At 44.8% G+C, this 14,052-nt stretch overlaps 1 protein-coding gene across 1 annotated transcript in view; it reads right to left on the minus strand.

The window, feature by feature from the left end:
• Positions 1-9,043, minus strand: part of BARD1 (BRCA1 associated RING domain 1) — a 48,514-nt gene extending 39,471 nt beyond the window's left edge. The window contains exons 1-4 of the mRNA XM_063161419.1: positions 9,017-9,043; positions 6,953-7,335; positions 6,794-6,850; positions 2,207-2,352 (exon numbers count right to left, since the gene is read on the minus strand). Of these exons, the coding sequence (XP_063017489.1) occupies positions 2,207-2,352; positions 6,794-6,850; positions 6,953-7,335; positions 9,017-9,043 (613 nt within the window). The remainder of the gene's footprint in view (positions 1-2,206; positions 2,353-6,793; positions 6,851-6,952; positions 7,336-9,016) is intronic.
• Between the last annotated feature and the right edge of the window lie 5,009 nt (positions 9,044-14,052).

Raw genomic sequence — 14,052 nt, forward strand, 5'->3', positions numbered from 1 at the left:
TTCCCTGAATTATTTGCTGCTGCTCCTTACAATGCACATGCTGTTTGGCAGGAGCTATTTTTATCCCAATGGAATACAAAGTGAGATCCCTCTCATGTCTACTGTGGAACCTCAGGGTACAGGGATTTTTGTATTTGAAATATTCAGTGTGAGCTTAACCCTATCCTTTTCAGTCACAGCACTTCCATGGGGTTTTTTAAAAGAAAAATACACAACTCAAGGCATGCACTAGCTCTGTCAGAGACAAAAAAAAAAAAAATTACTAGCAGGATGCACTTAATAATTTCAGTGTCAACAAGGATCTCCAACAAGATTCAAGAGAAGCCACAACTGTCTCAAAACAAGCAAATGTGCAAAAGGGACATAAAACATAAATATATGGAAATATTATTATTTTCAACTGCTTCTCTTCCTTTCCTGCACTGTAAGATTGATTTTTCGGTCTATTTCCTTTAGTGGAACATGAAGTACAATTTCTGACCTTCTAACACAAAAGAAAACATTGTTGACAGAAGTGCTGTAAGAACATGAAGCAAGTCCTTAACAAGAGAAGAGAACCAATGATTCTCCAAACTCAAACGTATTTCTCTTTGGATACATGAAGTTCAAGGCAGAACTTCATGGATCCAGACATCTATGGGAGGTGAGGGCCAAAACATCCTGAAGAATTTGCTCTCAAAATCTCTAAAGCTGCAATATCCTGTGATTTTCACCCATGTTTTTTTCCCAGTATATAATTGGCTGTTCTTAGAGGTGTGCTCATTTATTTATCAATTCAGGCCATTCCTGACAGTGAACTATTACAGCTGGGGAGGATTTTCTCCTACCCTCAGTATCAAACATCCCAAAGGCCACTGTGCTAATCCTTAGCACGCTGCAAAGATTCCAAGTGACAGGAAGGCATCTCCCAAATCATTTCTATGAAACACTCTTGTAAACTTCTATTTTGTGTCTGCTTTTAAGTCAGAACAAGGGATAAAAAGAACCTCATTTAGTTCTGTGGCCCAGCCACACCACACACACTTCATTCTAGAAGAACTATGGGATTAAATGTACTATTCAATTTTTAGTACAGTTAAACATCAGACACATTTTTAAGAGTTAATCCATCTCTAAGAGCTCTCCAAAACATCTAAACAGTATCAATAAGGCTACCATGTTGTAATTTAAATGGTTTATTTATAGCATCACAAACAGTTCCTCTCAGAATGATTCTCTTCCAAGTGTGCTTTTAAAAGCCTTCATCACTTCAAATGTTTCCCTGAAATCCTGTTTAAGCCATCATCTGTTTTCTATGCTCCAGAAGATTTGATCACCATAGGATTTTATACCTATATAAAAATGTATTCCTTTACACTTGGACACAGGCTTCCAGCCTCGTCACTTAAAATCCATTTTGGTGTCAATAAAGAGATATTCCATAAATGAGTGAAGGTGCTGATGGGATTGCACACAGAAAAGGAATCTTTAACTTAGACAAACATATTAGAAAGCAACAATGTAGGAAGAATTACCTATTCTGTATTTGACAACTAAATGAATGTTTTCTAAAACTTGGTATTACATAAACGCTCCTCTCTGAGCTTGCAGAAGAAACACACAATCACCTATGTGGATTTCACCACACTTTTGCCCACTTTGACAAACAACCTAAAATTTGATAGAGATTCATTCCCAGAGTACATTCCCTGCAATCTCCTAGCACAGATTAGCTGATTGTTAGGGACCAGAAAACAAATGAGTTAAGACTTGCTTCTTTCCTGTTTTTAGGCAAAGAACACAGATCATTTTTCCCATGTGCAAAAAACCTGAACTGAAAATTACTGGGACAGCAGGCACGGCTCAGTCAGTGCACAGCAACCCAGAGGCAGGAGAAGACATGCATTAATTCTTTAATGTACAACTTTACACACAGGGGCTCCCATAAGATATGGCAAGCTGTGCCCCATGACTCAGCAATCTCTCCCACCTTCATCTCATTTTGGAAAACTGATTCTAATGAATTCTGGACTAACCTGCTCACACGGATTTCTTACTAAAACAGATTCAAAGAACGAGCAATCCACACAGACAGCTCTCTTCAAACCAGATTTTCCTAACACGATTTGGAGCAGCCTCAGGGAATTTGAAGCAGGGCTGCACCGCTCATTTGCTGGACAATGAAAGGGGTGGCCTGGAGCGTGCAGCCCCCAGGGGTGAGCCTCACCTGAGCTGTGGGTGCTCAGCAGCCTCCGCAGCTTGCTGCACAGCTGGATCATGTTGTCCAGCTGCCGGTTGATCTGCGCGTCCCGCACCCAGGCCGGCACGTGGCACACGGGGCACCCGCTGCCAACGCTGTCACCCACGCAGGACCTGCAAGGCACAGGGAGAAGCCGTCAGCCAGGGGAGTCACCCTCTGCACCCACCATCAGCCATGCCACGGCCCAGCTGCCAACGCTGTCACCCACGCAGGACCTGCAAGGCACAGGGAGAAGCCATCATCCAGGGGAGTCACCCTCTGCACCCACCATCAGCCATGCCACGGCCCAGCCAGGATCTCTTACTGGGGCAACGTCAGAAAGCCCACACGAGTTAGTCACAAACACAGGACACGTTTACCATGGCTGAACATGTTGCATGAATCTGTCTGATCATTCGGTGTCCATTCACACTAAGATAAAAGAATTACAACAGGGACTTCACAAACTTAAGGAAGAAGACGGTTTAGGAATTGACGAATGGCTTAAAGGCTTAGGACTTGGGCCATGGCTGAGGAACCTTGTGATCTATGCTATAGGACTGCTGGGTGTAATTTTACTGTTTTTGCTTATTTTGCCTTGTATCTTTAACTGTATCCAAAACATGGTCAGCCGTACAATAGCAAAAACATGGCAAACTAATCTCCTTGCTCAAGAAGAAAACGGGGGAAATGTGGAGAGCATTATTAATAATTGGTTAGCTGAGAAAGGCCACACTGATATAATGCCGCTGGTTAAGCTGAAGGAAGAAAGTCAGCAGTCAGCAAGCTGAAAGGAAGAGTCAGCAGTGACCTCGCTGCAACATGAGGATAGGGAGTTGAGATTAGTCCTGAATACATCCTAAGAATATGTCGAAAGTATCAAAAGTAGAACCATAGGAATGTAGAAGTAGGCGTAGGTGCTGATATGTAACTGACCAATCCTGAGCTCAACTTTTGCAATATGTATGAAGCTCATTATTAACTGTATTTAACCTGCTGTACTGATCAATAAAATTGGGCCTGTGATGATCAAATTGATGTCCTGGTCTCCTTCCATCGACATGAACATAAAATCAAGCAACCCACTTCCCAAGCCTGGTCAGCACAGCCATGAAAAACACAGCGCCTCACAAGCTGACCCAAATTTTCAAATGCTCCACTGCTGTTGGACTCCAGGTAACAATCAGGCTTCACTGTTGAAACCACAAATTCTTTTACATCTATTCTGCAGCCTTCCTGCACTTTTAAATAAGTGCCAGAAAGCCAACCCATAGTAAACTACAATTTCCACTTTCTCCTAGTTAAAATTTGCTTGGTGCTGTGAAGAACTTTCACCTGTGTGAGCATTTCTGTATGAAGTCCCAGGATCTCCAGGTGCTCAGAGTATTTTCTCACTGCTCTTTCCCAGCATTTATGCCAGATGATCATGGTGGGATAGGTGGGGAAAAACAGATTTACTCACTAATACCATTCTCCCCAAAGCAGCCTAAAATCTGTTATTCTTTGATCAGGCAGTGAGAAGACCTTATGATTTGTCATCTGAACTGCAACATTCAAGGGTTATTTATATCCCATCTCCCATCTATCCTATTCAATAGAGGTTACAGTTCCACACAGCCAAAGCTGAATCAGTCTGAACAGTCTCAGTGACCTGAAAAATTGCTGTTAGGTGTGTTTTGTGCTTTAAACGGGGAGAGGTCCTTGTGCCCGAGGCACTGCTGTGTTTGGCAGACTGAAGCACAGCTCTTAGCCCCAACATATCCTAGGTGATATCTGACAAATCCCTTGGAGCAAAGGGAAGGGCCAACCAGATCTTCTCTAGGGAAGCTGGCCTCAGGCTTCCCACCCCTGTAAATGGCACTGCAAAGGAAAAGCAGAATGACCTTCATACCACAACATCTCTTAATGACCTGTTTTGTTGGGGGTTTGTAGTCAGCTGGTAATAACTGCACAGCTGGCAGGTAATGGTAATGAGTGCAGGTAACCTAGCACAGCTACCCCACCAAAACTGCAGGAACTGATCTTGATAAACACCCCTGTCCATGTCAAACCCATGGTGAGGGAGAACCAGTTGTTTTAGGTGTGACCCGAGCACTGCAGCTCATTCGTTTCAGAAATTTCACTCCATATTTCAGGAGCCTCATGCCAGTCCTCCTCATGTGTGTTAAAAAATGTCTGTCCTCAGCAGTGAACCGGAATCAGCTCTAAACACTCATACTTGACAGAAATTAAATCTTAACAGAAGCTAAACCCGGTTACTTCAAAGTAACAGAACTTCAACTTCACAGAACATAAACCTAACATCACGTAAATGTAACAAAACTGAAGTCAGAGTTGAGAGTGCTTCTTTAAAAGTTCCAGATCCAACAGAATTTAACTCATTTTTACTCCAGGGTTACATCAAAGATACTGGAAATTGATATTTCAACAGTTAAACATCAATGGACAACATGCAGGCAGACAATTGAGTTGTAACTGAAACAGCAGCAACTTGGACTTACTGGAGAGATTATAAAGGTGTGGCAAATACGTTGTGGTTTTATGTAATTTAGTTTTGAGAATAGTTCATAGTGGCTGCAAATATTATTGAAAATATCTAATTTGCTTCTAAAGAAATTAATCCGAATTTCCTTAGGTTAAGTTTAAAAAATAGCCACTGCCCAAGACTCAATCATCAAAGGACAGGTGGAATTGCTGCTAAAAGGTCAGGAATAAAGGAGAGAAAAGATCAGGCACAACAATAACTCAGATAACAGCAAATAAACTCCTTTTTCTGGAGCAAGAAACAGCTGCTAATGAGTGCTTAAAACTCCTGTTAGCTGTTCTTTCCAGCCTCATCAATACAAACTGCATTGTTCTCTTGGTATTTGGAAAATTTTTCTTGAAAAACCCCACAAAACTCTAACGAACAGTGGGTGATTGAAATCTATCACATAGAATACCCAGAGGTTATCCAAAATAAAACCACAAGGCCTTAGATGCCCAACAGCTGAACAATTACATTTATTAATATTATTAATGTTCATGCTTATAAATAATTTTTACAAGTTTCTGCGGGTTAACTTACAAAATGATCCATAGGTATGTTGTATAAATGAAATAAATAATTTAAATAATTCCTTCAAACAGCAGAATCATAGAATGGTTCCAGCTGGGAGGGACCTTAAGGCCCATCTCATTCCACCTCCTGTCATGGCAGGGACTTCCCACTGTCCCAGGTTGCTCCAAGCCCTGTCCAGCCTGGCCTTGGACACTTCCAGGGGCAGCCACAGCTTCTCTGGGCACCCTGTGCCTCTCCACCCTCACAGGGAAGAATTTCTTCCCAATATCCAAAGCAAACCTGCTCTCTTTCAGCGTGAAGCCATTCCCCTTAACCCTGTCCCTGTGTGCCTTTGTAAAAGGTCCCTCTTCAAGAGCCTTCTACAGCCATTAGTGGCCACAGCTGGGAGAAAAGACGTGTCTGGAGAGAAGTAAATCACCTGTGCATCTTTTAGTGCATGCATACTAAAGGGGAAGAGATGCTGAGGGCACCTGTCCCACAATCAGTTACTCCTTAAAAAGCCAGTAAATACATTTTACTTGTGTTTTACCTTTCAGGCCTTCAACACTGTAAACTCCTATTAGAAAAGTGCAGCTGAAGAGAGGGAGTGGATACACATCCGTGAGGGCTTCTTCAGCTTTTACGGACATACTGACTATAACAGGACATAAAGCTGAGTATCTATGCCAGTTTACAAGTAGAGGTTAGACAGTATCTTTCTTCCTCACCCTGACAAAGGTAGGATTTTATCAGACTGCTTACAGACTCATTAAGATACACAGCAGACCTTTTAACTCCCCGTGTTTGCATGTGCATGCCCTGAAGAGCAGTGACACACACGGTGGCCAAAATATTCCCCCACCTCACTCAAAGGCGGCTCTGGGGCACAGATATTTCAGCCCCAGCCTGTATTGACAATGCAGTGAGTTGTCCCACAACAGGTAACCTGACCACCGCCACCTCAGAAGCGCTTTGCTGGCAGAACGTTTCTAATTAAAGTCAGTTTAAGTTAAAAGTTAACTTTAAGTTCAGTTTTTTGAAGTACTCAGATTATTTGATCAGCTCTAAGCAGAGGTAAGCCTGCCTGTGCCGATGTGTTTGGATGTGTGTGAGAACAGCAACAGGCACAGCAGCAGAACTGAAGGAGCAAAGCCTTGGCAGAAGGCCAAGCCAACAACAAGCAGCACCCCGCCCTCAGGGGCAGAGGAAAACCCCCCTCGGAAACAGGAAACACCTTTCCAAGCCGCTCTTTTTTATTTATGTGAGAAGAAAGGAGTTGAGGGTGATGCGAACTGCAGGTTGTTTTGGATTTTTACCTCACTACAAGCGGACAATTCCCTCCACCACACTGAAAGCCCCCTTCACACCTGGCCAGCAGCATCCTGAAGCCTAAACCACAATTTCTACATGAGACCCTCAGGGGAACAGCGGCTCCCGCTCTCCTGTCCCCGTCAGCTCCCCGGGAGGAGCAGCCGGCCCCAGCCGTGCCCATTGCCGGTCCTTTCCCACAGCACGGCGGCGGCCCCGGTACTTACAGACAGAAGACGTGCTCGCACTGCCCCAGGGACACGGGCTCCCGCAGGACACCGGCGCTGTGGGCAGAGCAAGGAGAAACGCGGCACTTTTAACACACACAGCAAGGGCTGTGGGGGAAAACAGGGTGGGGGGGAAGGTGGAAGGAGGACGTCCATTACCAGCGGGAGCAGCTCAGTGCCTTCTCCAGCCGCCCCAGCGCGGCGCGGGTGTGGGACCAGGTGTGCCCGGGCGGTGCCATGGAGGGGGCAGCGGGGCGGAGGGGGCTGCCTGGGGCCGGCTGGTTGCCCGAGCGTCCGCGCAGCGCCTCCCTCATGGCTCCCCTCACAGCGGTTCCCTCATCAGCTCCGACCCCAGCCCTTCCTTCCCTCAGCGCTTCCCGCCGCCGCTCCGAATCCCCCGCCCGCCCCTTCTGCGCAGGCGCGGAGGCCGCGCGCGCGCTGCCGGCCCTCAGCGTTTCCCGCGCGCCGGGAGCGGGGCGGGGCCGCCCGTGAGGGAGGGCCGGGGAAATGGCGGGCCCGGCGAAACTCGCTCGGAGCACGGGCTGTGGCAGAAAAATTGGGTGTTAATGTCTTCACGTGCGACTCCATGGGTGGGAGTCTGCAGTAATTACAGGGAAAATAGGTTGTTAATGTCCTCAGGATCGACTAGGACTGAAAGAATAGCTCGACAGTCTTGACAGTGTTTTTGCCTCTACGAACATCAAACTGCGGGAGCTTGTTGTAGTTTAAACTTCTGAACTTCAGGGTAATGGCAGAAATGGCTCCGCACGAGTCTCTAACTCTACTTCAGAGTGTCTGAGCTTCCCAACTAGTGGCAAATAACGATACAAGTTCAAACAGCTCGAAGCCGTTTCCTCATATCACATCCCATCCCTGTTCCTGTGTGAAAAACGCCAATCACTTGTTTTTAAAATTTTAAAAGTTTAATAGTAATAAAATGGTTATAAAAATAGTAATACAATTAGAGTAATAATAATTTGGACTATTTGGATTAGGACAATATGAGACAATAAAAACAAAGCGCTACGGACGTCCGGGTACCTTTTCCTGGGCAAAATAAGCCCGAAAAAGGACCCACATTAACAGAGGATTAACCCTTAAAAACAATAACCTGTTGCATATTCATACACCTCATACATGATGCATAAATTCCATTCAAACACAGCATTCTGTCTGCTTAGTGTCAACTTCTTCCTCTTAATCCTAACAGCGTCATCGTGGCTGAGCAAGGTGGGAAGAAGTTTGTTTCTTCTGATAATGGAGCAATAAATTCTCTTTCTCTGAAAGATTCAGGTGTCCTGTGGCTGCTATCTTGATCCGAGTCCTTTCTTTAGAAAAAAAGTATAGCATAGTTTCTATTTTAACATTTTGTTATAACCTAAAACTATATTTAACACACTACTGAAGAGAATAAATACAGCATAACTTTCTAACACAACACATCTAATATTCATTTCAATATTTGTGAAAAGCCAATCATAAAATACGCATTTTTCACACCTGGGGGCACAGCCCGACTCCCCCTGGCTGTCCCCTACTGTCAGGAGCTGTGCAGAGCCACAAGGTCCCCCCTGAGCCTCCTTTGCTCCAGGCTGAGCCCCTTTCGAGCTCCATCAGCTGCTCCTGGTGCTCCAGCCCCTTCCCCAGCTCTGCTGCCCTTCTGACTGCTCCAGCCCCTCGACATCCACGGTGTCCTGAAGTGCCCGGAGCTGGACACAACACCCGAGGTGTGGCCTCAGCAGCGCCCAGCACTGGGGAAAAATCACCTCCATGCTCCTGTGCCTGCGCTATTCCTGATATAGACCAGGTGCCATTGGCCTTCTTGCCTACCTGGGCTCCTGTGCAGCCACTGCCTCTGGCACCTTTCCCAGCTTCCCAGCCTGGAGCTGCAGGGGGTTGTCCTGGCCAAAGTGCAGGACACACTTGGCCTTCCTGAACCTCCTGCTGTTGGTCTCTGCCCGTCTAGATACCACAACACCATCTGAATTGATCTCCTACCCAAACCTGATGCTCCTGTGTACGTCTTCCCAGTGTCTCTATATCTATAACAAACATGTCTCTGAAAAATGTGTATTTTATGATTGGCTTTTTGCAAATATTAAAATTAATATTAGATGTGTTATGTTAGAAAGTTATGCTGTATTAATTCTCTTAAGTAGTATGTTAAATTTAGTTTTAGATTATAACAAAATGTTGAAATAGAAACTATGCTATATAGGATACCTTTTTTTCTAAAGAAAGGATTCGCATCGAGGTAGCAGCCACAGGACACCTAAATCTTTCAGAGAAAAAGAATTTATTGCTCCATTATCAGAACAAATGAACTTCTTCCCACCTCGCTCAGCCATGAAGACTCTGTTAGGATTCAGAGGAAGAAGCTGACACTGACCAGACAGAATGCTGTGTTTGAATGGAATTTATGCATCATGTATGAGGTGTATGAATGTGCAACAGGTTCTTGTTAGGCAGGCAAGGGTTAATCCTCTGTTAACGTGGGTCCTTTTTTGGGCTTATTTTGCCCAGAAAAAGGTACCCAGACTGTCCGTAACTCTTTGTTTCTATTGTCTCATATTATCCTTATTCAAACTGTCCAAATTATTATTACTCTAATTGTATTACTATTTTTATAACCATTTTATTACTATTAAACTTTTAAAATTTTAAAAACAAGTGTTTGGCATTTTTCACATGTCTAACACAGCATAAATATAAATACCAGGCAGAGATACCTTACCAGTCACAGTTATTTCAGCTTTCCAGGGTGCTTTGCCCTCAGCCTGTGTGTCTTGCAGCACCCCAGCCCCAGCCCAGTCTCCCACTTTTGCAGCTTGATGTTTTTTAGGTGGTACCTGCACAGAGATGCAGCCCCTGCCATCCCTCTACAGCGTAATTACTGGAGCACATAAAGTAGTTATAGCAGGAATTTATCACTTTCAGGTAGAAATACTCCTGGCCAAGTAAAAGATAGAGCAGGAATGCCAGGAGCAATTTATAACGGGCTTACTGACATTTCACGTGGAGAAGCTCCGCCAGTGAATAAGCATCAAGCCATAAATCTCAGAGAAAACGTGATTAAAGCGAGCAAGTTATTCTTTGAGGGAACTTCATCATAAAAGGACATGGCTGCAAAATTTGGTTTGTGACAATCATAGAAAACAGCCATCAGAGGGGTGTCCCAGCCATCTAGACAGAAGGAGTTTTACTTAAATGGGTGCTAAATCAGAGCTGAAAGTATTTCTTAATAAGTTATTAATGTCTTCCAAGAGGGAGGTTCTACAGTTTCCAAGGGTCACACTCCTTTGCTTTCCAGCTTGAAATTGTGAATTTTCTATTTTTTTGTTTCTTTCTTTAGGGAAGGCTAAATATTTATCTTTTTTACTAATATGAAGCAGAGGTGCACACAGGGAAACGGGCTCCACAGAGGATGTGGAATTGTGAAATCTCTCAGCACTTTGGAGAACGTTTCCTGCTGTCATCTGAGTGCAGTGAGCTGCTGCAGGGCACAGCATCCTCCTCTCCTGTCTTGGCAGAGGGAAAGGGGCAGGCAGAGGTGCCCTGGGTGTGCTGCCCACAGAGGAGTTTGTCCACAAGCCCTGCAAGCCAGGGGACTTAACTTCCTTAAGAAAATACGCTAAGAAAATAAGCTAAGAAAATAAGAATAAGGCTTAAGAAAATAAGAATAAGGTTAAGAAAATAAGCCAAGCCTGTCATTTTTCCCTTAAGAATGAAGAACTGCCAAGTGCAACCTTAACCACCTTAACCTTAACCTATCTTAACCTAGTCCCTGTTACTTGGCTCATCCTGTGCTCCAAAACCCCAGCTCCCAGCAGCTCCCCGTGCACCAGGGATCCTGAAAGATGGCAAAAGGCCTCACAGCTGAGATGAAACTTCAATGCAGTTTGAAGCATTTGGAGCAGGTTACAAACCACACTTGATCCATAGATCTCTTGAGTCAACCTGGCATTTATGTTCACAAAATATGAGATGCCGATATATAGTGTATAGCACAGTAAAGCAGATAAGTGCCTCCTCATCCTTTCCTGCAGCTGAAATATGTTTAGTGCCTCTCTCAATAAATCCACAGATGCAATAGTTTCCATTGTGCTGAGACATTATGTGGGAATTTACAAACATTTACAACTAAGTTAAACTGAGGCAAAGCACTGCCCTGGGCAGCCGGCATCTAACAAATGCTTGCGTTCCAGAAAGATGTAGAAGTCAGAAATGATTCATTCTCCTTAATTTTATAAAGGTTAAGGAGCTGGCAGTCTTGGAAATCTAAGAAATGTCTTCTTCAGCAGTGAATTACTGCAACCAATTGGACAGTCAGAAGCAAAAAAAAATGATGGGGGGGAACAGAGGAAAGGAAGAAATATAACTCCAAATTTGGTTTATGCAGTATTTAAAGCACAAGTTAAGCCATTCCAGGCAGTATAAGGCCCACAGACTTTAAAATAAATTTGTTGCATGACAGAAAGCCAGTGAAGGGGTTTCAGCAGTGGTGTGATATAGTGAGGCAGCAGCGTTGGTGCGTGCATGAATCAGCAGCTCTGCACCCTGCTGAGGCAGGGCTCATCCTCACCACCCTGCTGAGGCAGGGCTCATCCCCACCACCCTGCTGAGGCAGGGCTCATCCCCACCACCCTGCTGAGGCAGGGCTCATCCCCACCACCCTGCTGAGGCAGAGCTCATCCTCACTGTGCTGGGCTGGAAATGGGATTTCCAAACAATGCTGAGCTCCAGAACCAAAGCCATGCTGAAGGATGGCTCAGCTCCCTGGCTGATGAGGGAGGGGAAAAATCCTCGCCTGCCTCGTGCTTCATTTCAAAGCATTGCCCATCTGGTGAAGACCTTTTTATGGAAATGCACTGCTACCTGATATTTTATTCATTTAATGGAGCTCCCCAGCTGTTTCTCAACAAATATACAATTATTATGTGATGCACTGTGTAGCGTGCAGAGGGAAGCAGTTCCACTGAGTTTTGTAAATCTGTTGTTTCCTTAGGGGTTAAAAGAGCCAAAGCTCCCTGAAGAGGGGATCCCTCTGCTCTCGTCCACCTGAATACAGAGCACATCCTGAAACCTCTGCACCCTGCCAGGAAAGGGTGCTCAGCTCGACGTGCTGCACACCCACAGCAAGTGATAGGATGGATCCTCTTCATCAGAAGACTGCAGAAAAAACTGGAGGAGCTGCAGCCTCATCCTTGAATTCCCTCTCTTCCCAAATCTCTGAATCACGGGCTTTAACAGGCTTAGTTTGCTCCTCAGCCACCCCTCTGGGGCCAATTTTGCCCCACACCCAAAGCCCTGTGAGCTCACCATGGTGGCAGAGGCATCATGGACTGCAGTGCTCATTTGACAGACATGGGGCTGCTGAGATCCTTCAGTGCAGGAATTGATTAGGGCTGTTAGACTACCAAATTTTAAGATTTCAAATACTGAAGGATTTGATCCTTCAAAGGAAGAAATAATAATAATAATAATAATAATAATAATAATAATAATAATAATAATAATAATAATAATAATAATAATAATAATAATAATAAAGTCTATTACACTTTCAGACTAAGCAGCACAGTCAGCATTGCATTGCACGGCATTGAATTATTCCTCGAGTCTCGATAGCAGGAACATCTGCTGGTGTTAGACATGGCATTTTTAATCAAAGGCAGCAGCAGAGAAGCCTGTGGTTCATTGGTTCTGCTTTCACCGTGTGAATTGCTAAATCCAAAGGGCACTTGTACAAAAGATTTGGTCAGAGCACAAGCTCTGGGCCCAGCACTGCAGAAAAGCACCAGAGGTGACAGCTAATTTCCACCTGCCCATCGCCTGGCAGGAGATCTCTGTCAATGCTCACATGGGTCAAAAGCTGTGGGGGATTTTACAAAATTGAAATTACCCTTCTGATTTGACCAGAAAAGGGATTTCCTGCAGAAAGGCAAGTAAGAGAGAACAGCAAAGCACGAGAAAACCCTGTGCCCAGCTGAGTTCACACCTTTGCTGCAGCAACTGCTGATGCTCCCCTGCTCCAGTGCTGGGGTGCATGGAGAGATGGCACAGACCTCTCTACTAGGTGGTGCCCCCCAGAGTTTTAACTTCTGAAGGAAAAAAGTCTGAACAGGGAATAATTTGCATCCCACATCAGCTGCCCTCCAAGACCAAAAATCCACATCAGTCCTGGGATTTGAGGGATTTCAGCACAGCTGGAAAATGCCCAAAGCCCCCAGCAGGGTGGGTGCATCCAAGACAGAGTTACCCAAAAACAGTTTTCTTGTCCTTTTCCACCTACCACCACCCCAAGGCAGACCCACTAACCTGGGTCAGGCTAGGCAGTCTGCTTTGATGGGACCCAGCCTTTCTTCAATAAAACCCGAATTTAAATCTGGGAGATGCCAGGTCCTGACTCTGCTGGTTGGATTGGCAGAGCTGAGGAGCAGAGGGAAGTTCTTGTCTCAGGCTGTGGATGTCAGAAATGTCAGCCCCATGGACACGTGTGGCTGCCTTCCCTTTGGCACCAGGGGGCCAGGATTTCCCTCAGCAAGCCCCACAGATGGTGTTTGTTTGCTCAGGCACCATGAAAAAGGAAAATATTTGGTGCAAGCTGCTAGCAGACAGAGACAGACATATGGTCGGTGTGAGGCAAGCCTGGCTGCTCAGGAAAGCACAGGCAAGGCTCTGCAGCAGCTTTTAGATGTTGGATTGCCCTTGAGCTGAGTGGGAGAAAAGTCCAAGAAAACCACTGAAAAACCTGGGTGCAGGTTTTGTACTAGTGTAGTTTGAATCCTCTTATTAGCCCCCCTCTAATTAATCTTACTATACTATCCCTATTGCAGTAGAATTATTATAATTAACCCAGTTTTAATTTATACAAACCTCAGCGCTGGCTCAATGCTTGGAGAGATTCACCCTGGTTTGATGCCTGTTCATCTGGCACACACAGAACACAGGTTCAAAATGACAGAGACCATTAAAGGCAATTACTTGCATTTTTAGACCCAGTGGAGTCAAAGTGCAGGTGCAACATTGCTTTTGTTCTTTTCACCTGTGACTGTTTTTAAAAGTATCATTGCAGCTTCAAGCCTAAGAGAAATCTTTGGGACACCTCAAAAAAAATCAAATTCTTTTTATTTCCCTTCCAGTTACATTTTAAAAATGCAAACCATAATTGTTTCCCAGATATCAAGGCCTAATTCTTAATCAGGACTAACCTGCAGCTAAAGCAGCACTGGTGACCTCCATGAGGTCAGTCAGGGATC

Source organism: Melospiza melodia, chromosome 8 (genome assembly GCF_035770615.1).
Source record: "Melospiza melodia melodia isolate bMelMel2 chromosome 8, bMelMel2.pri, whole genome shotgun sequence".
Lineage (NCBI taxonomy): Eukaryota > Metazoa > Chordata > Aves > Passeriformes > Passerellidae > Melospiza > Melospiza melodia.